We start from the raw sequence: 26,954 nt of genomic DNA on the forward strand, positions 1-26,954 counted from the left end.
CATCGGGCTCTATGCTGACAGCTCAGAGCCTGGAACCTGCTTCGGATTCTGTGTCTCCCTCTCTCTCTGTTCCTCCCCTGCTCTCTCTCTCTCTCTCTCTCTGCCAAAAGTAAAGATTTTAAAAAATTAAAAAATAAATAATTAAGAAGTTAAAGGTCAATGATTTTTGCCTATATTGATCCAAAAAAAAATTTTTTTTTTTTTTTTAGTATTTATTTATTTTTGAGACAGCGCGTGAGTGGGGGAGGAGCAGAGAGAGAGGGAGACACAGAATCTTAAGCAGGCTCCAGACTCCGAGCTGTCGGCACAGAGCCTGACATGGGGCTCAAACTCATGGACTGCGAGATCATGACCTGAGCACAAGTCAGACTCTCAACCAACTAACTGAGCCACCCAGGCACCCCCATTCTAAAATTTTTAAAGTGTTACCTCTCACATTTAATTCTGAATTCATTGGAATTCCTTTGTGGGTATAAATATATAAGGTGGGAATCCAATGCAACTTTCCAATTTCAATTTTTCACTCCAACTGTGCCAGCACCAATTACTGCCTAGTGCACCCTTCCCATGCTGCTCTGCAACGCAGACTCTTTTGTGCCTCTGATTTCAATAAATGAGATCCAGCTCTGGGCTCGGTTCTGTCCCACTGGTCTGTCTCTTCCTTTGCCCAAAACACACTATTTTAATTAGTATCACTTCTACAAATTCAGTTAATAGGAAAAAACTCTCACTTAGTTCATCTTAGCCATTCTTGGACTTCCGTCTTCCCTATAAACTTTACAAGCATACTATCAGGTTCCACATTAAAAAACTATTACATACCATTTTTTAATGACTTCTTGTTTCCTGGTCTCTATGGCATAATTCATAGTTATAAACAGTATACATTTTATAGTCCCTCTTTTGTAATAACTATTTTTCATTTTTTCCACATGGTCTATATAAGTACTTTTCATAGTATGTAACGTTCCCTCAAACTGATGTTGAGTAACTGGGGCATTTTCCACCTACCATTGGATATTCAGACTCAAATTTTATTATTATAAATAATGCTATCACTTTTTCTTCTTTGACTTATTTCGTTAACATGTATTTCCAAGAGTGAGCCTAATAAATACACATATTTTAATGGAAAAAGCTTAAAATATGATTTTCTGAGTCTGAAGCAAAAAAAGGAAAAAGTGCTGGGACACCTGGGTAGCTTAGTCAGTTAAGCATCTCTGACTTCGGCTCAGGTCATGATCTGTGGTTCATGAGTTCAAGCCCTATATTGGGCTCTGTGCTGACAGCTCAGAGCCTGGAGCCTGCTTCGGATTCTGTGTCTTCCTCTCTCTGCCCCTCCCCTTGCTTGCATTTGGTCTCTCTCTCTCTCTCTCAAAAACAAACATTAATTTAAAAAAAAAAAAAGAAAGAAAAGGTGCTAAATACAGATGTAAAGTGAAAAAAGAGTGAAGGATATTTCCACGTAAGTTTGTTTTTGTTTTTTTTAAGTAGGCTTCACACCCAGCACAGAGCCCAATGCAGGGCTTGAACTCAGGACCCAGAGATCAAGACCAGAGCTGAGAGCAAGAATCCGACACGGGGCACCCGGGTGGCTCAGTCAGTTGAGCGTCTGACTCTTGATTTTGGCTCAGATCAGGATCTCACGGCTCATGAGTTCAAGCCCCACTGCCAGCGCAGAGTCTGCTTGGGATTCTCTGTCTCTCTCCCCTCCCCTGACTTGTGCTCTCTCTCAAAAATGAATGTTAAAAAAAAAAAAAAAAAAGTCTAACACTTAACTGGCTGAGCCACCCAGGTGCCCCTCCAAGTAAGGTTTCTGGTGTCTAAGAGACTGGCGTTACCCTCACTGAGACTGACTACTCATGTCACAAATTTTAAGGTCACTCACTGAAAACCAAATACACCCAACTCAGTATCTCTGGCAAAGATCCATATCATGTCCCAGAAGCACAGTGTACTGGTCACAAGGTGGGCTCAGACCACCACCTGAGGTTTACAATTCCCTGGAGTCCACATGGAGCTGAACCCAGCACTCCACTGTCACCAGAGGCATTTAGGGACGGAAAGGCCCCAGCTACTACTGACACCCCCCAAAGCTTCTCTAAACCTAATACGATCTTAAGACAGAGATCTAATTCAGACAATCATCTCCAATCTCCTAATGCCTGCCAGCACTCTAAATCCCTTCAGCAGAAAATCCCTATGGCCCTCTTTCCCAGAAAGGTCACCATGACCTGTTCGCACTTTCTGGTTGCACTGATAAATATCGTTAGTATTTCTTTGCTGTTAAGTGTTTATACGGTAACATTTAGATTATAAAACAAAAAATGTATACCACAAGTAGTTAAACAAAAATAAAACTTTTTCCCTCAAAGATTCTCTAGCTCACAAGATACAGGAAATATTTTGGTGCTTAAAAATCTTTTTTACTCAGTATTAAGGGCCACACAGATCATCTACAGAATAGTAAACATTTAACTAATGTTTTAATTCTGCCAAGTCCTAAATAAAGGGCAGGGGGAGCAATTTCAGCAATTTAAACTTATTTAAATAGCATTCATACCAGGACTACTGGTAAACAGCATTTTAAACACCCCCCCCCAAAATGTGAAGGTGTTATTAAAGCCAAGGATTACATTTCCTATTACAGCTGTAACATTTTCATGGAACTAATTCTTAGCCGACCACTGAGCATTAAATCTCCGCACAGAGCACTTGGTCAAACATAATCAGCCTCAGGTGCCAGCAATTTCCATGCAGGCACTAGAAACAGAACTGGCACTTCTGGCAGGTGAAGGGGACCTTCTGACCAAACACCAAAAGGCACCACGGAGTTCCTGTTTGATGTTTTTACTGAGGCCAGATTTCGGTCTGGGGGATTTCACCCTAGAGTTCACTGTATGCCTATTGTACGCCCAGCACGGCTCCTGCTCTTGGGGACACAACAGGAAACACAACAGAGGCACCCTTCAGAGTCAGTGTTCCCATGAGTGGAGATGGATGACAAAAGGCCAAAGTCAAGTATGGATGGTGGGAACTGCTTCAGGGGAAATAAAGCAGGGGCACTCGGGTGGAGGCAGCGTCCTACAGGCATGACAGTGTGGATACAACAGGGCCAGGTCTCCGTTTTGAAAAGCAAACTTTAAGGGCAACAGGGGGAAGAGATGGAGGGGAGAATAACTCGGTGTCTCTGGAAAGATCCACATCACATGCCACAAACACAGTGCACTGGTCACAAAGGTGGGTTCCAGACTGCCACCCTGGAATCCACGCTGGAACTGAACCCAGCACCCCTTACAAGTCCACATGTGCACACCACCCACACGTGTGCTGGGTATAGAGAAAAGGGTAAAACAATTCAAACAGCTGTTAACGCCAGTTGCCTGAAGAAGATAAGAGTATCGGCAGGATTACAACTTCCTCTTCAGACATGCCTGTGAAGTACACTTATTACTATTGGTAGGCACTGTACTAAAAATTTGAAATATTCAACAAAGGAAAATAAATGAAGAAACAGATTGGAACAGTTTAAGAGTCAAGGAAAGATTATCTCTTTGGAAAAGCAAAGAAAAAAATAGAAGGCTGATGGTGCATTAGGAATCTAAGAAGGCAAGAGAGATGAAATTCCAACTGGGAAACAAAGTTTGGCTGCAGGTAGAAGGAGGTGCTCAGGAGCACAGAATGGGTACAAACATCAGTCAGGCGTTCCCCTTTTCTCTGTGACACACTGTGGTCATTTGATAAGAGAAAAGAGGTCAGGGGCGCCTGGGTGGCTCAATCGGTTGAGTGTCCGACTTCGGCTCGGGTCATGATCTCACAGCTCATGAGTTCGAGCCCCGCGTCAGGCTCTGTGCTGACAGCTCGGAGCCTGGAGCCTGCTTCGGATTCTGTGTCTCCCTCTCTCTCTGCCCCTAACCCACTCGCATCCTGCCTCTGTCTCTCTCAAAAATTATAAATAAACATTAAAAAAAAAATTTTTTTTAAAAAGAAAAGAGGTCAGGAATTCCGAAGACAGTAGTAGAGAGAGTAGAGAGGCACTAGTGAGTGAGCTCCTAAGTGAGACGTCCTACGGTGCCAGGCAGTGTCATGGGTCTGTAACCTACAGAGAAGGCCTGTGGGCCCTGTTGAGACTCTCTGCAGCAGGATTAGCTGTTTGGGTGCAGGAGGGAGAGGACAGCACTGCCAAAGAGCGTTACCGAAATGATGTAGCACCAGGAAATCCAAGCTGGACCAAAGAGGGAATGAATGTGGGCCAGTGGACAGGGATGCAGGAAGGAAGATCCACAGAGGCAGGACTTGTCGCATTCACTGATATGACCCCAGACTTAGAACAAGGCTTGTACTGAATAAATATGTACAAGAGACACGCAATAAATATTTACTGCAAAATCAACTGAAGAAAACAGAAGTCCTGATCATGTTGAAAAATAGCTAAAACTGGAGTAGCTGAAGAAATAAATAACTATGAGAAATAGAAGGCTTTGGTCAGAGTAGGAAAAAAATACCTTTATTCTTAGGTTTTTAGGCATATAAAGAATTTTGGGAACTGCCTATACATAGCTCCTCCTTATCCATGGGAGAGACGTTCCAAGACCCTCATGATGCCTGAAACTGCGGACAGCAGACAATACTAAACTCTACATACACTGTTTTTTCCTACACTTACATACCTACGATAAAGTTTAATTTATAAATTGGGCACAGTAAGAGGTTCACAACACAACTAATAATAAACTAGAACAAGTGTAACATACACTGTAATGAAAGTTGCAAGAATGTGGTCTCCCTCGCTCTCTCAAAATGTCTTCCTGTCCTGTACTCACCCTTCTTGCAATGATGACAGATGATGAAGTGCCGACACGTGGACACCAAGTGAGGTGAGTGATGCGGGAGGTGATGCAGCGTGAGGCTGCTGCTGACCTGACGATACGCCAGGAGGATCACCTGCTTCTGGGCTGGTTGACTACAGTAACGGAGACCGTGGAAAGCAAAACCCTATGTAATGGAGGACCACTGCACTTTGGTCAACAGTTATTAGATTAGCATGCAAGAAAGGAGTTTTAAAGAACTACTATTCTCATAATTTTTAATTCAAAGTTGGTAATTCTCAGATTATAATACTCTGCAATCAGGAATCAGAAAGAAAGTGTTCTAAGATTTACTTCAGTCGACTCTCCTCTTCTCCTAAATGGGAAGCAGTGATGTCAGACACATAACATTCCATTTACCACTCAGTTACTACCCCACTTAATACTCACTGTGATGTGATTATAGATAAGCTGAGACCATCCAAACAGATCTGCAAGTCGGTAAAATGCTGCCAACTTACACCGCAATAATTTCTCCCCTTTGTCATAGGCGATTGAATCAGACCCTCTCAGATCATTCACAGGAGTCACCATACCAAGACCTGAAATAGAAGATAAACAAACTCAAAGACTTACTATTTCTTATCAAATATAAAACAAATAATAATAATCCTGAGACATGAATCTTCCACACAAGGCTACAAGTCAGTCTTGAAAACTTCAAAGACTATTTCATAAAGATCACGTTCCCCAACATTAATACAGCTAAGTTAGAAATCAAGAACAAAATGGTAGCAAAATTTATGGGATACAGTCAAGCAATTCTTAGCAGGAAATTTACAGTAGAAAACATATATATTAGAAAAGAAGAAAGTTTTTTTTTTAAATGATCTAGCTTCACCTTACTAAAAAAAGAGAAAACGAAATCCAAAAACAAGAAGAAAAAATTAGTAATAAAGAAAAAAGGAGATATCAAACAGAAAAATAGAGGAAAACTGACTTAATCTTGAGAAGATTAAAAATAAACTAATGAAATAAAATGAAAAATGTAATGAAATAAAATAAAATACACCTCTAGGGAGACTCCAAAAAAAAAAAAACACAGTGGAGGTAGAAATTACACTATGAAGCAGTAGAGAAGGGACATAACTACATATCCTACAGACATTAAAAGGATAATAACAGGATAATATGAACAACTAATTATATCAGCATATGTTTTAACTTACATGAAAAAGACAGAATCCTTGAAACACACAAGCTATCAAAAGCTCACTCCAGAAGAAACAGACATCCTGAATACCCTTGTTTCCGTTAAGCTGAATTTGCAGTTAAAAACATTTCCATAAACGAAACTCCAGGCCCAGATGACATCACCATGAATTCTACCACACATTTAAGTCAGAAGTAATACCAATTCTATACAAACTCTTCTCGAAAATTCTACACAAACCCTTCCAGAACACTTTACAATTCATTCTATCAGGCCCAGCATTATCTTGATACCAAAACCATACAAAGATATTTTGTTACATGACGTTATAAGAAAAAGAGACCAGTATCTCTCATGACCACAGACTAAAATTACTTAACAAACTTTGAGCAAATAATCCAGCAATAAATACAAAGAATAGGGGCACCTGGGTGGCTCGGTCAGTTAAGCATCCAACTTCAGCTCAGGTCATGATCTCATGGTTCGTGAGTTCGAGCCCCAGGTCAGGCTCTGTGCTGACAGCTCAGAGCCTGGAGTCTGCTTCAGATTCTGTGTCTCCCTCTCTCTGCCCCTCCCTCACTCATGCTCTATCTCTCAAAAATAAACATTTTTTAAAAATTCAAAGAATAGGGGCGCCTGGGTGGCGCAGTCGGTTAAGCGTCCGACTTCAGCCAGGTCACGATCTCGCTGTCCGTGAGTTCAAGCCCCGCGTCAGGCTCTGGGCTGATGGCTCGGAGCCTGGAGCCTGTTTCCGATTCTATGTCTCCCTCTCTCTCTGCCCCTCCCCCGTTCATGCTCTGTCTCTCTCTGTCCCAACAATAAAAAAAAAAAAAAAACGTTGAAAAAAAGAAATTAAAAAAATAAAAAAATAAAAAAATAATAAAAAAAAATTCAAAGAATAATACATCATGAGGGGGATTATCTCAGCCACACAAGATTGGTTCAGCATTCAAAAACCTGAAGGTTTTATAGAAAGGTCTATACTAAAGAAGAAAAAGTATGGGATCATTTTAATAGATACAGAAAAAGCAGTTCATAAAATTCATCACCCAAAACTCTCCGCAGATTGGTAATAGAAGGTACTGTCTTCAACTTAATAAGGGACAGTTACAAAAATCCACCACTAATATCAAACATAATGATGAAAGACTGAATGCTTTTCTCCCAAGGCCAGGAACTACGTAAGGATGTATATACTCTGGCATTCTTATTGAATACTATACTAGGTAGGGATCCTAACTAACACAATAAGGCAAGAAAAAGGAAAAAAAACAAAGACATACACACTGGAAAGGAAGGAAAAAGAAGTATTTGCACGACTCCTCATTACATGTTGCTAGATCTGAATCTTGTTAATCATAAACTATCTTAAGCATACAGAAAAATATAGAGAACAATACCAAAAACCACCTATCATCTTGATTTAACATAGGTCAATCATCTACTTTAGATCTTTAATTCTTTTTTTTAAGTTTTATTTATTTTAGTAATCTCTACACCAAGCGTCGGGCTCGAGGCTCAAACTCATTACCCTGAGATCAGAGTTGCATGCTCTTCCAACTGAGCCAGCCAGGTACCCCCTAGATCTTCAATTCTTAAAAATTGTTTTTCAGAAGATTTTCAGAAGATGGTAGCAGTGACGGTACAGTTTTCGAGTCTTACTAAATCTCTATTCCAACCCTCCCCGAAAAGTTAACTACAGCAACTAAGATATCAAAGCCAAAAACCTAAGAATGATATCTACAACAACACTAGGTAATGAGGTAGATAGACTCACAAAACTGAAAATATAACTGGGTAGGGTTGACAAAGACAACAGTGTATATCAGCATACATGTAGGAGGAAGCAGAAGGAACCATGGACCATTGGTTGAACCTAAGACCCTCAAAAGAACCATCAGGAACTCACTACAAAGCTCAGAGGGCCAATTTGAGAACAGCAGCTAGAACCAAGAGGAGTTCTGCACACTTAAATCCTTAAAAATTCTCCAAACTAACCATTTACAATTGTCTTTTAGGACAAAGCCTCACACTAAGAAATATATGGTAATTCAAACCCAAACTGACTAGCACAGAACTATAAAGAAAATAGAAGAGTCCAGATAAAAGCAAGGAAGGGAAACAGGACCCAACTTCATTCAACAAACTGCCATATTTTTTTACCACTTTGAAAAAAAACAGAAGAGGGAGCTCTAGAGCCATGACATTAGAAAAGCCTGCCTAAACCAGGAATCTCCAAGAAAACCAAGTTTCGTGTAAAAGTGAACAAAAACATACCATGATCAAATACCACCCAAAAATTATTTTAAGAAAGAAGCGCAGAATCACATCCCTACAGATAATGAAATCACACAAGAAAGATATGTATGCAAAACAGACGAAAACGATAACCTACTGCTTCATAAACAGTAAAGAAAGGCAAAGAAAAGTATTAATAATAGAAGATATGAAAAAACGTTTAATTAGAAAAATTCACGAAGGAACATAAAAGGAATTAGAACATAAAAGGAATTAGATATGAATGAAAAAATAATTTTAAAAATAAATACTAAGCTAGGGGGCACCTGGCTAATTCAGGTGGTATAGCATGCAACTTTTGATCCTGGGGTTGTTAAGTTTGAGCCTGATGACACTCGCTTGCTCTCTCAAATATAAATAAATTTTTTAGATTAATTAATTAAAAAATAAAATAGTGCTTGCTTTGGCAAGCACATATACTAAAATTTAAAAATAAAATAAAACAAAATCTTCTAAATAAATACATACATACGCACTAAACTAAAAGAGAAAAGAGCATGAAATGGAAAAATTTTTTAAATCATAAAGAAATGAAGCAATAAAAAGGATTTGAGAACAAGCAACAGTGACAAAGAAACTCCAACATGCATATAACAGGAATCCCCGAAGTAGGAAACAACAGGAAACAGAATAAATACTGCTAAAACACAAAATATTGATAAAATACAAAAGATCTGGAAGAGCGCATCATCTGAGAAAAATTAGCCACAATGACCAACAACACTAAGACATATTCTGATAAAACTGATGGACTCTATAAAGAAAAAAGTACTTTGAACATCCAGGAAAAGAGACCAAGTCACTTATATGGAAGAGTATCTTCAATTTTAATAGCAATACTTTGAGATGGAAAAAAAAATTATCTCTTTAAGATACACATAGAAAATGTGAGTCTAGTGTTTTACACCCTAACAAACCAAACTCAATTAATATCGACATACAGAGACGACAGCAGGCAAGAACTCAGAGAGTATTGTTTGCACAAGTCTTTTCTGAGAACTCTACTACAGAAGGCACTTCAGACAACCAAAACGACTGAGGGATACACGGATACAAAGGTTGGTGATGAGAATTAATATATATTTATTATGTATTAATTATAACACTAACTGAACATTATAAGAGGGAGATCATAACGTGTAATGGTTACATACTCTGACAACATAGACTATTTTAAATCATGAAGAGAATAGACTGTTGGTAGAGTATGGTTACTTTGTGTGATATATGGGAAAACAAATGAGTAATTACATAATATTCTGGTTTTGTTATTCCTGGTTGTCCTTAAAGGCCAGAATTCTTGTTGTGGAAGAAAGGAGAATAAATGTTAGATAGAAAAGGTCCAGTAAAAACCCCTTAGCCCTGAATTTTGATTGGAATTAGGAGTATAATTCCAATATACTTAAAATTCCTATATGCCATATAATTCACAAGATAATATATATTTCCTAGTTCTGCCCACTAAAAAGGCCTAGAAAAGAATAACTAATCCATTAGCAAAGAGCATCCCTAGTACCTAATTTCCATTTCCCACAAAAAGAAATAAAGATTTCTTAGCAATATGGCCGATTCCAGACCTGGGGCAGGAAATGTACTAGGGAAACCTGGAACATTTCCTCATGGGGGATGGCCTGGAAACTGTCAAAGCACTAGGCTCAGAAGTCAACCTGGAGGGACGTCCACTGATCAAAGATGGGACAATGTTAGCATCACAACAGGTAACTGTAACATTTTGAAACACATTAAATATATTTAAATCTATGAATTCAAAAGAATACTAAAAAATAATTGGTCATTTAAGAATGATAGGAAACTAACTTCTTATTTTGAAAAGGGCTTTAGACCACACTGGGTAACCAAAAACAGTTGTTGAAGGGAAGCTCCTTTTTTGCGTGCATGCCTGATGGTCAGTAGATCACAGCCAGGAAAGTGCTGTTACGTCTGAAACCCCGACCCAGAAACAGATCATTTACAAGTAGTTCAGCAAGAGGCTCCCCTTGAACATGAAATGAGTGATGGGGAAGGGCGTGGCCCCTTTCCAGCCATGCCCCATTTCCCAGGGAAGTTTCTCTTTATAGAAATATTTTAACTAATGAGTATAAAGGAAGGAATGATAGAATTAAAACATCACCATCTTGGAACCTTTATTAAATTAATAGATCTATTTATTGAGCATCAGTGGCTGTTAACACAAAAAAGAAACAACCAGACTACGTGCCTACTCCTGATAGAACACAGTACTACCTACAAAGTAGGCTTTGCCAAAAAACTGAATCCAAACACACTCAAGCATCTAGATCCAACTACCAACTTACTGTAAATACAGAAGACAAAAAAACATGTTAGCAGCACCATGGAGATGGAATCAGCAAAATTCAGCCAAGAAGTCTACAGGTCCACAAACCCATTTTCTTTAAATGTAAGGAGAAAAGGGGCGACTGAGTGACTCAGTAGGTTGAGTGTCCAACTTCGGCTCAGGTCATGATCTCACAGTTCTTGAGTTCAAGCCCCCACATTGGGCTCTGTGCTGACAGCTTGGAGCCTGGAGCCTGGTTCAGATTCTGTATCTCTCTGTCTCTCTCTGTCCCTCCCCTGCTCACACTCTGTCTCCCTCTCTCTCTCAAAAATAAACATTAAAAAACATTTTTTTTTAACAGACAAAAACCAAACCAAAATATTTAGGGATGACCATTTGATTGACGAAACCATGAAGAAAAACCAAGGCAGTGGTTACAAGCCAAAATGGAGGTTCCTGGGGTGACCAGCTGTACTCAGTCAGTACAATTCTTGATCTCAGGGTTGTGAGTTCGAACCCCACGTTGGCTAGAGAGATTACTTAAAAGTAAAATCTTTTAGGGGCGCCTGGGTGGCTCAGTCGGTTGAGTGTCCAACATTTGATTTTGGCTCAGGTCATGATCTTGTGGTTTGTGAGTTTGAGCCCCTCGTCAAGCTCCACGCTGACAGGGCAGAGCCTGCTTGGGATTCTCTCTCCCTCTCTCTCTGCCCCTCCTCCCCCGCCTCAAAATAAATAAATTAACATAAATAAATAAATAATTCTTAAAAGATGGTGGGTTCCTTCTGAGAGGATGATAGGAAATAGGCCAAGTGATCAACAACGTTCTATTATTAACCTGGGTAGGAGTTATAAAAGTATTCACCTTAAAATCCTTTATAAGTTATAGATCATTTATTCTATGCTATTTCTATATATTTTACAACAAAGGCTGTAATAATTTGTTTTTAAATTTGTGTTTTTAAGAAACATATCATTAGATATAATTGAAACTAATTAGCTTTCTTCCTTTCTTTTCATGGTGTGGCATTATTGAAATAAAATTTCCTTTTCTCTGACTAGAAGACAATATGCAAGTAAGTAAATACATTACACCACCCTTTTATTACCTAATCCGTATCAGACAGCACAGGATTCCATTAAAAATCCATGTGAAAACAAGAAAAACCGACTACCGTTCGACTTCAGGGTAAAAGTTTGAGTTAGTGAATTAAATGTTATTTTCATCACTCTCTGGACATTAATGGATGCATCACTCTGGCGGGTGTCAGTCAACTTCTAAGAATACTATGGAACTGACAGGCAAACTGCAAACACCAGGTGACCTAACAGAAACCACTGTCTTACGTTGGCCCATCAGAAGCTAACTATCCAGGGGCACCTGGGTGTCTCAGTCGGTTAAGCATGCGACTTCAGCTCAGGTCATGATCTCATCAAGTTCCAAGTCGGGCTCCGTCTGACAGCTCAGAGCCTGAAGACTGCTTCAGATTCTGTGTCTCCCTCACTCTCTGCACCTCCCCTGCTCACGCTCTGTCTCTGTCTCTCAAAAATTAATAAACGTTAGGGAAAAAAAATTTGAAAAAAAAAGAACCTGACTACCCAATTAGAACCGGCAGACACTGGTCCAGAGAAGTACACAGTAGGTCAGTACACAGTACTCAAGCTGCCCTAGGTTCACCCCGTCATGTGAACGTTTACAAATTCAACAGCGATGGCAAAGCCCCTCCACCTTTGCACAGCTACCCGTTCTTTGCTCACATTCACCCATCCAACAATCTCCCCCTGGCTTTCTTTCGGAATTTCTCTGTTTCTCGCCCATTTACAAGCAGCAATAAGGAACGGTGGATAAGAAATGTTTGCCTGAATGAAGTTCAGGCAAAATTGATGTGCTACTTCACAAGCAGTTTCTGATTAATTTTAGTTCACAAAAGGTGTGAGAAGCCACCTAAAATGTCATCTGCCTGAGAAATAACAGTTAATGGCTCATAAAAAAGGAGGCCTCTACACTCAAGACATTTTCAGACATACAGACTATTTTTTTACTGTAACCAAAATATTAATTTTCAAAAATCTCAATTCTATGTATTACACTGTATACTGATCTATTTCACATAAGAATCTGTCAGGAATTTTTTTTTTTTTTAAGTAGGCTTCCTACCCAGCGTGGAGCCCAATGTGGGAATTGAACTCACGACCCTGAGATCAAGACTTGAGCTGAGATCGAGAGTCGGATGCTTAACTGACTGAGCCATGCAGGCGCCCCAAAACTGTCAGAAAATTTAACCTACAAAACGACAGAACATATATGCAGAGTCAGGAGCTACTCACTCATGTTTAAGGCAGCCATCCCTCCTTGCGGAGCTGCAGGGTAGACATTTGGTACGTTCGTGGTCATAAAATCTGCAATCTGCTGTAATGCCAACAGGCCTGTGGGATTCTTCCCCTTCTTAAATTGTTCCTGTATCATTGATTCCAACTCTTCGCAGAAAGCCTAATTAGAAGCAAATTACAACAGTGAGACACTATTTCTTTTCTGTTCCTTGGGAAGGCACAGGTAACTATCACATAGACCCGTTTGTTTGTTTTCATCCAGTCCTGGAAAAGGAAGTGGATATTCTCATATATTGCTACTTGGAGCATAAACTGCTACATTCTTTCTAGAAAGTAATTTAAACAGTACTAAAGCTTAAATCTTTGAACATTCTATTGCTGATAATCTTTTCTAAAGAAATAATCAAGACATGTCCAAAGAATTATTCATAGGAATGTTCATGCTATCATGAATGACAGACGGGAAAACGGGTGATGTTGACATTTTAGACAGTGGAGAACTGACTGAACACACTGGCCCACCTCACGACGGAATTCCTTGCACACATTCAACATAAGAGGCTGAGAAAAAGGAAAGGACATAAAATTGTTCCTGATATACTTTTGATCGTGAAAAGGTTAGAAAGCAATGGAACCTTTTTCTGTAAGAGAAAACATGTATCTAAACATAGAAAAAGACTACATTAAATACATCAAAATGTTCATTACAATTATCTTAGTGATGGAATTATTAGCAATTTTCATGTTGTACTTTGTGCTTCTCAGTATTCAAAACAGATTTGTTTTCAAAATAGATTTTTTGAAATTACTTTTTAAAAGTTGAAAAAGGGGGCGCCTGGGTGGCGCAGTCGGTTAAGCGTCCGACTCCAGCCAGGTCACGATCTCGCGGTCCGTTGAGTTCGAGCCCCGAGTCAGGCTCTGGGCTGACGGCTCAGAGCCTGGAGCCTGTTTCCGATTCTGTGTCTCCCTCTCTCTCTGCCCCTCCCCCGTTCATGCTCTGTCTCTCTCTGTCCCAAAAAAAAAAAAAAAAAGTTGAAAAAGGAACCCTAAAACATTTGTCCTTTATCAAATAATCCTAAATTTTTTTAAAAAATCCTAAATTAGGCAAAAGGATTAAATTGGGTGAACAGTGACTTTCATATAAAGTCACTACTGAAACAATACAGATTTATAGCTTTCCCAAACCGCAATAATTTTTTATATACCCTATAAGGAAATATCTTCATAAATAACATTTAATGTGAAAATGTGAACTCACTGAATCATTATCCACCCCTGATTTTAAATACTCTGAGGGCTTCTGGATGATTTTATATTAAAATATACTAAACTTTCTTCTAGTTTTCCACTGCCTCAATGTAAAGCTGAAAAGATATATTGCCAAGGGACAGCCTAACTAGAACTATCACTTGCAGGAAGCAAGCAACAAACAAACATACCACATTTAAGGTAATGGTATAAAAGAACGTCAAAAACCAAGAGCTGCTGGAGGAGCCCCTATTTACTGTATCACGAGAAATAATGTCACAGATCGTGTTCTGTGGTAGTCAAGGAAGGAGGGAAAAGCTGACAGGTGCTCTGAGTAAGAAACAGAACCAAATCCACAGAACTCTGTCATCAATGCAGAATGTAAGACACAGACAGATACGCACAGATACAGATGATGAGATACAGACAGACGCAGACAGCCTCTACCAAACATCCCAGAGTGTGCTGGCTGGGCACAGAGGAAGCAAAAATTGCATAAAACAAGCTCCCTGCCCTCACGGGCCCTCAATCTGAAAAACCAAACAATCTATTTCCAGTTTCCAAATCCACAGACATATGTGCAGGAAGCTCAATTCAACATACAGGTACCACATATGTACAGGCACGACATCACAACTCAGCACGTGTACACAGCACAACACACAGAAGTATCAGGTGCTGTTCTAGGTATTGAGATTATACACATAGAAAAAATGGTTCTTGCCATCAAGGAACTTAAAGCTTAGCAAATACAACACAAAAAGAAGACCGCAGGGCGAGAGGCCCTTTGTGTCAATAGCATCCCAGATGACTTACACGTGCAGGAAGGAGCTGAGCTTAGCGGTGACCAGTGAGGGCCGGGAGCCACCTGTCTGGATCCCAGAATCTAGCTCCAGCCAGCAGTCACCGGCCAATGACCTTGTGTGCTTCCTTGGTGCCGCATCCACACCCTGACTTCTCTGCTTCCTGACCACCTCTCCTCCAATGGCCCTGTCATCCAACTCACCTCAGCCTCCCCTGTCCACGATCATGCCCTGGACATGCTCTTTCCTAGGAACTGTGCCCCTCTTCAGTGTCAGAGCCAAGCATGGGTTCTCCAAACACCCCCCCGCCCCAGCATCCAGCTCACCCTTTTCTTCAACGCTGTCATGACCCTAACACCTTTCTGCCATCCCTTACCTTTCCTGAGTCCTGACCTCCCTCACCCAACTTAGACCCTTGGTTTAACATTATAATCAGTCCCTTGCTCACACCTTCAACTCTCCACCATTTCACCCAACAAAACCCTAATCCTGGTTAAGTTCAACCCTTCACTCTTTCTACTCATGCTGCTCAAATGAGTAGAGAGGCTGGAGGGAGGGGGAAAAAAAAAAAAAACCCAGACCATGCTATGTTGTCTATGAATTCCTGACCCTGACCTGACGCGCCCTTCACATTAACCCAGCGACGGCCCATCCCCTCACCCACTCTCTCCTCACACCCCCTGCACGATGCCCTGGGCGCATTCTCAGCAGGCGGCTCCACTTACTATTCCCTGACAAGAGAGAACCAGCCTCAAGTGTGTGCTCAAGCTCCCTGTGGCATCTGTCCAACTACCAGCATCCACGGCCATGGCAAGGCCTTTCCCACTCCCCTCACCGACTCAACTCTCCGTGCTCCTAAAACCAGACACCAGCACCAGTGCGTTACTAGAAAGCAATTCTAGGCTTTCGACTTCTGTCCTCTGTTCCAGGGTCCCACACTGCATTCAGGTTGGTAACAGCCGATGCTTACTGTGCTCTAGACAACCTGTGGATGGGGGCTTGCTCAGTCCCCAGGGCCTGCGCATGATGTGCTGGAAGTCTCCTTTCTGCACTCTACCCCTGGGGACTTGTACTTAGTCTCTTGCGGCTTTTACATGGGAAACTGCTCAAGCCAAAAGTCTAAATGTTTTCCTGATTCCTTTCTTTTTTCTTACCACCTCTTCCTCACCAGCCATCAGCAAGTCCTATGTATCCTACCTTCAAAATAAAACGCAAAACTTACTACCACCTCCTGCTTGGAAGACAGCTTTCTCCCTTACCCCATACTTTTTTTTTTTTTTTTTTAATGTAGGCTCCACACCCTACGTGGCTCTTGAACTCATGGCCCTGTGATTAAGTGTCGTGAGCTCTACTGACTGAGCCTTCCAGGCACCCCTACAATTACTTTTTCTTTTTTTTTAAATATGTGTGTGTGTGAGTTTATAATTTACTGAGAGAGAGAGAGAGAGAGAGAGAGAGAATGAATTCCAAGCAGGCTCCACGCTATCAGCACGGAGCCTGATGTGGGCCTTGATCCACGAACCGTGAGATCATGACCTGAGCTGAAATCGCTTAACCGACTGAGCCACCAAGGCGCCCCTATAATACTCATTCCATACAAAACCCAGAATAACTTCTTTAAAAACCAAATAGTGTCATTCCTGTCTGCAGCCCTCCAATGACTCTCTCCTGTACTCTGAACACAAAACAAACTCCTGATGTGAGCTTACACAGCTTTCCAGGACCTGCCCCTCCCCACCATCCAACTTCACTGCCCCCTCCCTGTTGCCTCCTGTGCTTAGACCACACTGGTGCCTTCTGACTCTCCAAGCCCACAGAGCACACCCCTGGCTATCCTAGGAATTTCATGTCAGCTGCCCCTCAAGCTGGAAGGCTGCCCCTCCCCCCCCCCCGCCTGCTGCAACCCCTGCATGGCCGGCTCCTTCCAGTCATTCAGACTCAGGTGAGACCTCCCTTTCTCAGAGAGACCTGTTCTAACCACCACTCAATCTAATCACCCCACTGCTTCCTGCACCACACTTCTCTTTGTTGTTTCTTGTTCACCTCCTTCGAGGGGAGTGTGAAGTCCTCTCCTTGACCTGGGTGCTCACACAGGGTGTGACACACATCAAATTTCACCAAGCTGTACACTTGAGATTTCTGTGCATTTCTCTAAGTTATGCCTCAACAATAAGCAAACAGTAATAACGGCCAAACAAATAGAATCTCTTAGAATCTGAGACCTTATTTGTCCTGTTTACCGCTAACTCCTTAGGTTCCTTGAACAGCTATATGCTGCTGAGACAATCAACATTAAAAAAAATTCAATGACTACCTGCCAAATGATACCTCAGAGTATTAAGGGCATCAAACAAGATGAGAAGGATAAAAAGGAATAAAGCACATACAAGGGCAGCAGCATCAACATGAGGAAACAATAAGACAGAACTACTTTACGTGGAGACGCAAGCACAAGACACAGTTGGGCGCGCTTCCCACTCTCAGTGCTGACGTAACTGAAGGGAAACCCAATCAATGATCAGGCGCAGGGTAAGGCCCAGTAAGTGCCCGGCGCTAAGCTAGGTGGTCTGGAGGAAAGGGCCCTTTTTAAAGGGTCCTGAAATAAACAGACTCTCTGGAGAAGTAGTAAGAGAGTGAAAAAGAGAAGGAAAGCACCTCCCCCCCTTGAGGACACTGAAGAGTTCTCATTTATTTTGACTGATAACGTGAACTAGACAAAATTCTTTCAAAAGCCTTGCACGTACACGCGAGGCACTGATTTCCTGTGTGAAAACACATGGACCCGGACACATACAACACAGCTAAGAGCAGACGCATCAGAAGAGGAAGAGGAGGAGGAGGAGGAGGAGGAGGAGGAGGAGGAGGAGGAGGAGGTAGAGGAGGAGGGCGGCACTGGTTCAGAGAGAAGGCTTCTCTTACGGGACTCTGCAGGATCATAGACACCCTCTTTTTCTGCTCCATCATATTGAAGTCCTGGCGAAGGTCCGGTGCCATGTTCCTCTCTCGCAAGTACTCCGGGTTGTTCTCATCCACCCTGTCGAAGTACCTCTCCTTGTGAGGCGCTGTGGTGGGGGGTGGCGAGGTCACCACCGCAGCCCGCGTGTCACCGTTCATCGTACAGTCTTTCTCGGCTCCTACAGAATCAACACACAAGACAGCGTTGTGTTGGAGTCAACGTCCGCTAGCATTTCACAGCCAGCAGCCAGCCTGACAAACCCAGCCTCCAGCGTGACAGGGCTGTGACCAATGGAGTCAGAGCCACGGCGTGTGGGGCTTCTTTGTGGCCTGAGGCACACGGTGCATCAGCCACCTCCCGCCCCTTCTAGGAACCCAAGGCCAAGGGCGTGTGTCCTTGCCATTGTTCCTCACACACAACAGAACAATCTCACAAAGCTATTAAGTCCTCTGTCAAAGTGAAAAAGAACTCGATATTCAACCGTGACACGACAGTTTAAGTCACGATGTTGTCCCACCCAGACAGGACCTACCAACAGCAGAGTTCATTTCTGGAGAAATCTGATTTATGGTATTTTTCCAAGATTATGTCAGTACTGATTTTGCAAAGGATTTTCCAAACACATCAATAAGAAGCTGCTCACACATCTGTATTCATCCAAATGGGAAATACTCCTCATCAGCATCACCTTTTCAGTTCAAAGAACGGCAGGTCCTGAAAATGTCAATGTGCCCTAATTTGTAACTAACCTAAAAGATGCCCAAATGACTCAAATTTAAAAATCTATTATTATAGCTACTTATTTACACTTTTTAATCCCAATCTTTTTATCTGAAATGATGTTCAAATACTAAATTATATTCTTTAACTACTAAATCTCTAGACAACACCCTTTACTAATCAATTAGTTTAATTACTATTGTTCGTATAAGACACTGAATGACAGCTTCAACTACATATGTGCAGTACTTACTGAGCACCTATTATGTCTAGCCATTGTGCTAGGCACAAAAATTAATCAGACACTGTCCTCACCTTGGGGAAGCTGGAGTCACAAACTGAGAGAGGAGGCACTGATTCAGAAGTCATCAGCACCGGGACAGTGCAGTTAAAGCCGGAGAGAAGGGGACACTGGCTAGCAGAACACAACGTGAGAACAAGGGGCAGAACCAGCACCTAGAATAGTTCCCAACATAGAGCTGTATATAAACAAAAGTTTTTGAATAAATTAAGAACAAGAAGGAAAGGAAACAGAGACAGGGTGAGAAACAGACTCAGGGGCCACAGGCAGAATTTGAATGGTGAGTGGACAACAGCTCCTCAAGCCACACGGGATAAGCAAGGTAGAGATTTCCAAGTTGATTAAATTAGCAACTGAAACGTAATTGGTGCCCCTTCCTTACACACTACACACAAAATTCATCCCAGATGGAACACAGACGTAAATGTAACAGCAAAATCTATAAAATTCCTAGAAGAAAACACAAGAGTAAATTTAGGCAAAGTTTTATGGCACTGAAAGGACAAGCAACAAAAAGAAAAAAAGAGATGGACTGGACTTCCACAAACTTAAAAATGTTTGTGCTTCAAAGGACACGTAAGAAAGTAAAAAGAGAGCCCACAGAATGGGAGAAAATATTTGAAAATCATGTATCTGGGAAGAGATTTGCATCCAGAATATATAAAGAACTCTTACAATGTAATAATTACAATAACAATAAAAAAAACTTGAGAATTATCAAGTGACCTCAGTGGATACCCCAAAGAGCACAAGAACTGAGCAGCTGAAAGGGCCTAAATTCTTGATCCACAAAATCATGAGCTATGGATAATAAGATAATTATTTTAAGCTGCAAAGTCCCAGGACAGCTTGTTACTGAAATAATGGTGCTCAGGGGAAGGAGAGGGTGTATTGCAGACACTGGTTTTCACTTGTACGTGATCCTCTCAACTTCCCTATTTGGTTTTGTGGTTGTGTTTGTTTTTTATTTTAAAGATTCTATTTTTAAGTCATCTCTATGCCCAACATGGGGCTTGAACTTACAGCCCCAAGATCAAGAGTCGCAAGCTCCACCGACCTAGCCAGGCAGGCGCCCCTCCCTATTTGTTGACACATCACTGTTTTCCTCACTTCACAGATGAGGGAACTCAGCTACTCAACAGAGAAGGCGCAGGGCTGGGATTCAAAGTGCAGGTCATCTGCTGCAGAGCTTTTGTTCTTAACCTGTAAGCCATACTGTAAATAATGAGGATGACAGTGGGAGGGGACAGAGGCAGCAGTGGGGGGGAGAAGGTCCCCAAAGGGATGAGAAGGAATGAAATCAATGGCCTGAGATGCTACATTGCTACATGTCTCGTAAGTCAGACCAATGCCACTGACTTTGGACTGCAATGTGAATAGCAAGGCTTTTTTTTTTTTTTTTAAACATTTATTTATTTTTGAGAGACAGAGCGTGAGCGGGGTAGGGGCAGAGAGAGAGAGAGAGGGAGACACAGAATTTGAAGCAGGCTCCAGGCTCTGAGCTGTCAGCACCGAGCCCAACATGGGGCTCAAACCCACGAATTATGAGATCACGACCTGAGCCGGAGTCAGACGCTTAACCGACTGAGCCACCCAGGTGCCCCTGAATAGCAAGGCTTTAAAGAAAAGTTTATATAAAAAAATATCTTACGGTATCAACAGCCAAAGAATCAGTTGGAGAAAACCTTTTTTTTTTTTTTAATAGAGATCAATTTAAATATTGTTCTTCTGAAACCTAAAGATAGGACAGAAATAATATATGCTTAAAGTGACACATTTCAAGGACTCAAAGACAAGGTATAAAAACAATCAGGGACTAAAAGTCAACACAGAATAAATAAACCCAGGACCTGAATGTAGTCTTTAAAACTTACTCCTCTCTACATATCCCATAAAATTTTAGTTTAATCTGTTTACTTTAACCTAGTTTGTTCTAAAATAATGATGCAAAGAATAAAATAATGGTTGTCTAATGTTTCTTCATTAGATGTAAATGAAGCTGAACATTCTGAGCCAATGAAACAAAGGTTCTATATCAAGGATAAAAGAGAGAGGAAGAAGAAGAATATGCAGTATTGTTACTTCTCTATTACTGAGTCCCAATTGGAAGACATTTTCACCAATTAATAAGGACACAGGCAACATTTTAGAGGCAACCATCGCTGGTTCTTGGTTCCCAGAGCTGACTCACAGAATCTCTGAAACACTTGTTAAAGATAAGGCAGAGATTGCTCTCTTTTTATTACAAACTGCCATGTGAATGGGATAAGACGCAGAGTGCAGACTAGATATGCATGTGTTCCTTTCCTTCAATAAGGAAGTCTATAAATTTAAATCAAAACCGAAGTATACATATTCTGAGCCTAATAATCAAGAATAAACATAATTCCATTTTTAAAGCACAAAGCTATATTTAGTTTTTGTCAATTGTGCACTCAAGTTTCATGAGCTTAGTTTTTAGGAGCATGTTAAGACAGCAAATTTTTCTAGGAAGATCTCTAAAACTAAGTTATTACTTAATCCAAATTTTTAAAAAAGAAATGGGGAAATACAGATGCAAAAAAATTTCTGGCAACATTAGAGTATTTTTAAATAATTTAAAAGGTAGTAACAAGCTCACTAGTTGTTAATGTCTAACAGTACATGAATGGTCATAACATAAATATTAAAATCTGCTCAATACAGTATTACGAAACTATAGATTCTTTGGCATAGCATACATAAGAGATTATACCATATAAGTGAAAAACTATAAATAATTTTTCTATTCTATTCTATAGTATTATCAGTACTGTAATTATGATTACACAGACAAGATGACACAGTAGCACATGAGCTGTACTAAAGCTGAATAAATTGATAAAAGGCAAGAATGGATCAGCATTTCTCCATCTCAATATTCTGTAAAGTTGCTCTAATTTTACCTGTGTAAAAATGTTAAGATTTCACTAATCTTAGTATGTTGATACTTAAACTCAACGAAATCTCTGGGAACAATCCATTCAAATACACAAATGCACTCAACAGAACCCAAAGGTCTGGATGAGCCTTGACTACCAAGCTTGGCTTGCCCACGTGACATCTCACACCCACCCCCTGCCCATGTCACTCCTGGACACGCACTCCTGGACACGCAACTACCTCCTAATTAGTTTCTCTACTTCCTGTCTCCCAATAATCCCCACACCAACCCATTCCCCCAGCGAAACCAGGAGTTTAAAAATGTCTGATCATAGCACTCACTCTCCTGCTTAAAACCTGATGGCTGACAATAGGTCTTTAGCTGAATCCTGATCTAAATCTAAAAATGACATATGAAACAATAAGACGTCTGAACATCAACCAGTCTTGGATGGCATGAAGAAATTATTGTTAAAATTTTTAGGTATGATCTTATTATGGTTATATTAGCTACATAAGACACACACACAGAAATACTTATGGATGAAATAACATGGTATCTGGAATTTGCCTAAAGCTTCTCTGGGGGTGGGAGGGAGGAAGAGTAAGGCTTACACAAAACAGATAAGACTGGCCATGAGCCGGTAACTGTCGAAGCTGGATGAAGGATAAAGCAGGATTCACTATATATTCTGTATGGTCCGAAAGGCTCCATAATTTTCCTTCCTCTTAGAATAAAGCACGTCTCAAAACCCCTTACGCAAGCTGGTCCCCGTCTGCCTTCAGATGAACACATTTCAGCAAGTTCTTTCACACGGATATCACTGATACTGGGATGAAAAGACATTTTAAGATTAACACCCCTTGTCTAATGTCCCATAAGACACCACTCTGCCTCATACATTATTTACTGGTATGGAAATGACAAAGTATGCCCTGGAATATTCTTTCTTACCAAAGGTCTTCTAGCCCAGAATGATCCACCTTGATATATAACTAAACCTTAGATCAGAAACCAGACAGATTTTTGCTTCTCTAAAATAGCTATGAGATCGTTCTAAAGCTTGTGGGCAGATTCAGTTATTTCTTGGCATCTCCCTTCCGGCACAGACATTTTGCTAATGGCTACCTAGTCTGACCATTCACTGAATTTATCTCTGAATCCCTAAAGGCAGAACACTCAAACCAAAGGCTGAAACAAGAAGGTGGCCATTAACAAAATTCTCGGGATAAAGCGTGTGCTAGAAGGTCACGTCAGTTCCTAATTATTCTTAAAACATTTCTCAGGAACCATGACTGCCAGGTGATAATGAACTTCTCCATGGAAAATAAACCAGGAGGTATCAAAAATGCTCATGTGGTGATAAAAGTGGTACTTTCTGCAGGTGTCCTTGGCCATCTGACACCTAACTCCAGACAGCCTTTGGAACTGTCAACAGGAGAACAAGAAAAGAAGTGACCTCTGCAGTATCTCCCTTTATTTCTGTTATCTCCTAGTGCTTAACAGATCTCCACTACAGCTACTTTCCCCATTATGTGTGAGGCACCAGAGATAAAAAGTTAGAAAATGAGTAGATGAGAGACAAATAAATGTAATCAAACACTCTTGGTGCCATGACAGAAACCTACTTACGTATCAGCGAGAGAGAAGTGCCCAACGGTGGCAGGTAAAAAGAGCAGCGACGGTGTTAGGGGTGGAACTGTATGCCTGCAAAATTCATTGTTTTTTCATTTTTTTGGAAATTAGGGTCACTGTAGATGTAATTAGGTAAGACGAGGTCACAGTGAAATAGTATGGATCCCTAATTCAATATGACTGGTGTCCTTATAAAAAGAGGACATTTAGATACAGACTCGAATATAGGAAGAACGCCGTGTGAAGAAGGTAGGGGTCAGCTGAGGTGACGCATCTACAAGCCAAGGAACAGCAAAGACTGCCAGAAAGTCACCAGCAGCTAGCGGAAAAGCCTGGAACAGATTCATCTTCACGGCCTCAGAAGGAACCAACGCTACCGACACCTTGATCTTGCATTTCTGGCCTCCAGAACCGAGACACAACGAATTTCTGTCGTTTGAGTCACCCAGGCAATGGTACTTTGTGACGGCAGCCCCAAGAAACCAATACAGAGGGCTGTCTGGAAAGCTTCACAGAAGAGATGCATTTAGAGCTAAGGAGTTGCTTCCAGGAGGCTCGGGGCAGGTAGCAGTCACCTGGTGAACGGGTATCGACTGAGCTTTAAGGACAGCAGCAGAGACAGCACGGTGAGCGAGCGGTCAACCACCCCCGCTCTCACGCGTAATGCCTGGCACCCCGCAGGAAGGTGCCGAAGGAGCCTTTAATGACCCACCTGAACTGTTCTCTCTTGCAAACCTTTCAGCCCCACTCACTGTCAGGATCCAACTCAAACATATCCTGCTCTGTGAAGTGTTCCCAAGCCTCTGAGCTTGGCACTTGGCCTCCAGGGCTCCAAGGAACTTTACACTCACCTCTGTTCGGCCACTTTCAAACAGGACCAAATTATCTGTATGCGTGCTTGCTCCATCACCAGTCTGTGGGCCCACAAAGAACAGAGACACTCAATCTCTAGTTCACTTTTGTAAACAAGCCCCGTGAGAGTGTTTCGCATACAGGGGGGACTCAAGAGAGACCCTGTTTGTTCTTGCAGTAGAGTGTCTGCTGCTACAAGAGACACCCTAACTTCTCGGGAAGGGCTCTGTGAGGTTTGTGCCCAGAATGAAACCGCATCACCAGGACACACTCAATGGTACAGATGGTAGAATCGCCCCCCAACAAAACAGGAACAAAACACGCCGCTGTGAGAAGTGACGGAGATGTGAATCTGATTGTGAGAATCATTTCACGGCGTATACACATGTCAAGTCATCACGCTGTACACTTTAAATATATTACAGTTTTGAGGGGCACCTGGGTGGCTCAGTCAGTTAAGCGTCCAACTCTTGACTTCAGCTCAGGTCATGATCTCGAGGTTCATGAGTTTGATCCCCCATGTCGGGGGGCGCTGACAGTGCGGAGCCTGCTTGGGATTCTCCCTCTCCCTCTGTCTCTCTGCCCTCCCCAACTTGTGTGTGCTCTCTCACTCTCTCTCTCTCAAAAAAAAAAAAAAACTTTAAAAAATAAATGTATTACAATGTTGTCAATTATATTTCAATAAATCCACAGGGGAAAAAAGCTTTAAAAAAATGTGTAGTCTTTGCTGGAAAAAGTGACAGCATTTTTTTTAAGTTTATTTATTTATTTTGAGAGAGAGATCGAGCGGGGGGGGGGGGGGCAGAGAGAGAGAGGGGAAAGAGAGAGAGAATCCCAAGCAGGCTCTGCATTGTCAGCACAGAGCCTAACTCAAGGCTCAAACTCATGAACCAAGAGGTTGTGACCTGAGCTGAAACCGGGAGCCAGTCGCTTAACCAACTGAGCCACCCAGGCACCCCCAGAGAGTGACAAGCTTTTAAACAGGAGGAGCGGACACTGATGGCTAAGCTCACACAAAGGGCTGGGACAGTGCTGCATGGATAGTCCACACCCTGTCCAGCGCCTGGGCTGGGAAAGCAGAAGAGACACAAAAACCATGGCCAAAAATTCATGCTAAGTTCTTAGAAACCTACAAGTCTGGAAGGGGTGCTATGCCAGTCAGAAGAGGAGTCCCCAATACCTACTGGCAGGAGGGAGTCCAACATTGGAGCCCTCTCCCAAATAAAACAGAACACAGCCAGAATCAGTTAGAAGCCCTCACTGCTCACAGAACCAGCCTCTTTCTCCACCTCCCCTCGAGGGCAAACACCCACCTTCTGTGTAAGACTCTTCTTCACAGGTTCAGGCTGACTGAGTGTCCTGCCCTGCTTGGGGCCTCAAAGCTAAGTACAAGCCTTTAATTACTCTGATCGGATCATTTCTATTCCTGTGTCTCCGGATGTTCCCTTGCTGATGAAACTGCTCCAAAGTCCCCTTTAAAATAATCGCTGCTTACTATTTGGTTAAGTGCTGATTTAAAACTCAATTGTATACGCATTAACTCATGTTTTCCCACAGATAAGATAACTGAGGCACAAAGCAGTGAAGCAGCCAACACGAGGGGTAGCATCTGAACTCCAGCTGCCTGGCTCCAAAGCGCCTGCTCCTAACAACACCATACACTAACCTCCCCACCCATACGTTGTCCCAGCACAGATCCGATTAGAAAAGAAAGAAAAAATAAAAAGTCAAACTGAATCAAAACAATGCTTCCCAGCCTTGTGGCCCACACTTCTGCTCCTTTTAATCAGGAAATGATAACCTGGGTGGGTCCTCTTATGTCCTCTCTCCCTTAGGATGGATGGTTAATTAACAAGTCCCCAGCCTAAATCTTACACAGTTTAGTTTTTGCATTCAGTCATATACCTGCTGTTGTTCTTTTAACTGTTTTTTTTTTAAAGGTTTCTCTCTTTTTTAATGTTTATTCATTTGCGGTGGGGGCGGGGGGAGAGCTAGCAGGGAAGAGGGGCAGAGAGTCTTAAGCAGGCCCCATGCTCAGCACGGAGCTCGATGAGGGGCTCAATCCCACCACTGTGAGATCATGACCTGCCAAAATCAAGAGTCAGACGCTTAACCGACTGAGCCGCCCGGGCGCCCCCCTAACTATAGTGTTTTTTTAATCAACCCTATGGTGTACTATTACAGAGTCGAGTTGCTTGTTTAAGGATGCACAGCCATAAATGGAAAAGCAAGAATTTGGAAATAAGACTACAGTTTGGAGCCTGTCCACATGTGCTGACGACAGGACCCTCCAGTCCAGGGGTTAGTGCGAGGCAGTGGACAAGCCCCTGGGTCAGACCCCAGTGGTCAGTCCCACTACTTCCACTGCAGAACTTCAACAAGGACCAAGTCTTCATCCATAAAGTAGAAATATCTCCCTAACGTAATGAATCAAATGAGACAATGCAGCCTAGAGCACCTTGGGGGAAAAAATGAGAAAATGCTACAGAGAAATAATTATCATTTCTAGGACTCTCAAACTCCACACCTAATTGCTCTCAATCCAGCTGAGGAGAATACAACTAGGAAATGCAAGGGACGCAGGAGAGAGCCCA

The 26,954-nt window shown here is 41.8% G+C and overlaps 1 protein-coding gene across 4 annotated transcripts in view; it reads right to left on the reverse strand.

Moving 5' to 3' along the window:
• ADD1 (adducin 1) overlaps window positions 1-26,954 on the reverse strand; it is an 87,115-nt gene that overhangs the window by 27,781 nt on the left and 32,380 nt on the right. For 2 of the 4 annotated variants that reach the window (XM_042985079.1, XM_042985081.1), the window contains 3 exons: window positions 17,914-18,128; window positions 12,941-13,103; window positions 5,259-5,410 (listed from right to left, as the gene is read on the reverse strand). In XM_042985079.1, coding sequence (XP_042841013.1) covers window positions 5,259-5,410; window positions 12,941-13,103; window positions 17,914-18,108 — 510 coding nt within the window. In that variant the 5' untranslated portion in view covers window positions 18,109-18,128. Of the gene's footprint in view, window positions 1-5,258; window positions 5,411-12,940; window positions 13,104-17,913; window positions 18,129-18,482; window positions 18,629-20,622; window positions 20,707-26,954 lie in introns of those variants that run through there. The other 2 variants (XM_042985080.1, XM_042985082.1) reach the window with 2 other exon arrangements.

The sequence above is a fragment of the Panthera tigris genome, chromosome B1, assembly GCF_018350195.1.
Source record: "Panthera tigris isolate Pti1 chromosome B1, P.tigris_Pti1_mat1.1, whole genome shotgun sequence".
In the NCBI taxonomy this organism is placed as follows: domain Eukaryota; kingdom Metazoa; phylum Chordata; class Mammalia; order Carnivora; family Felidae; genus Panthera; species Panthera tigris.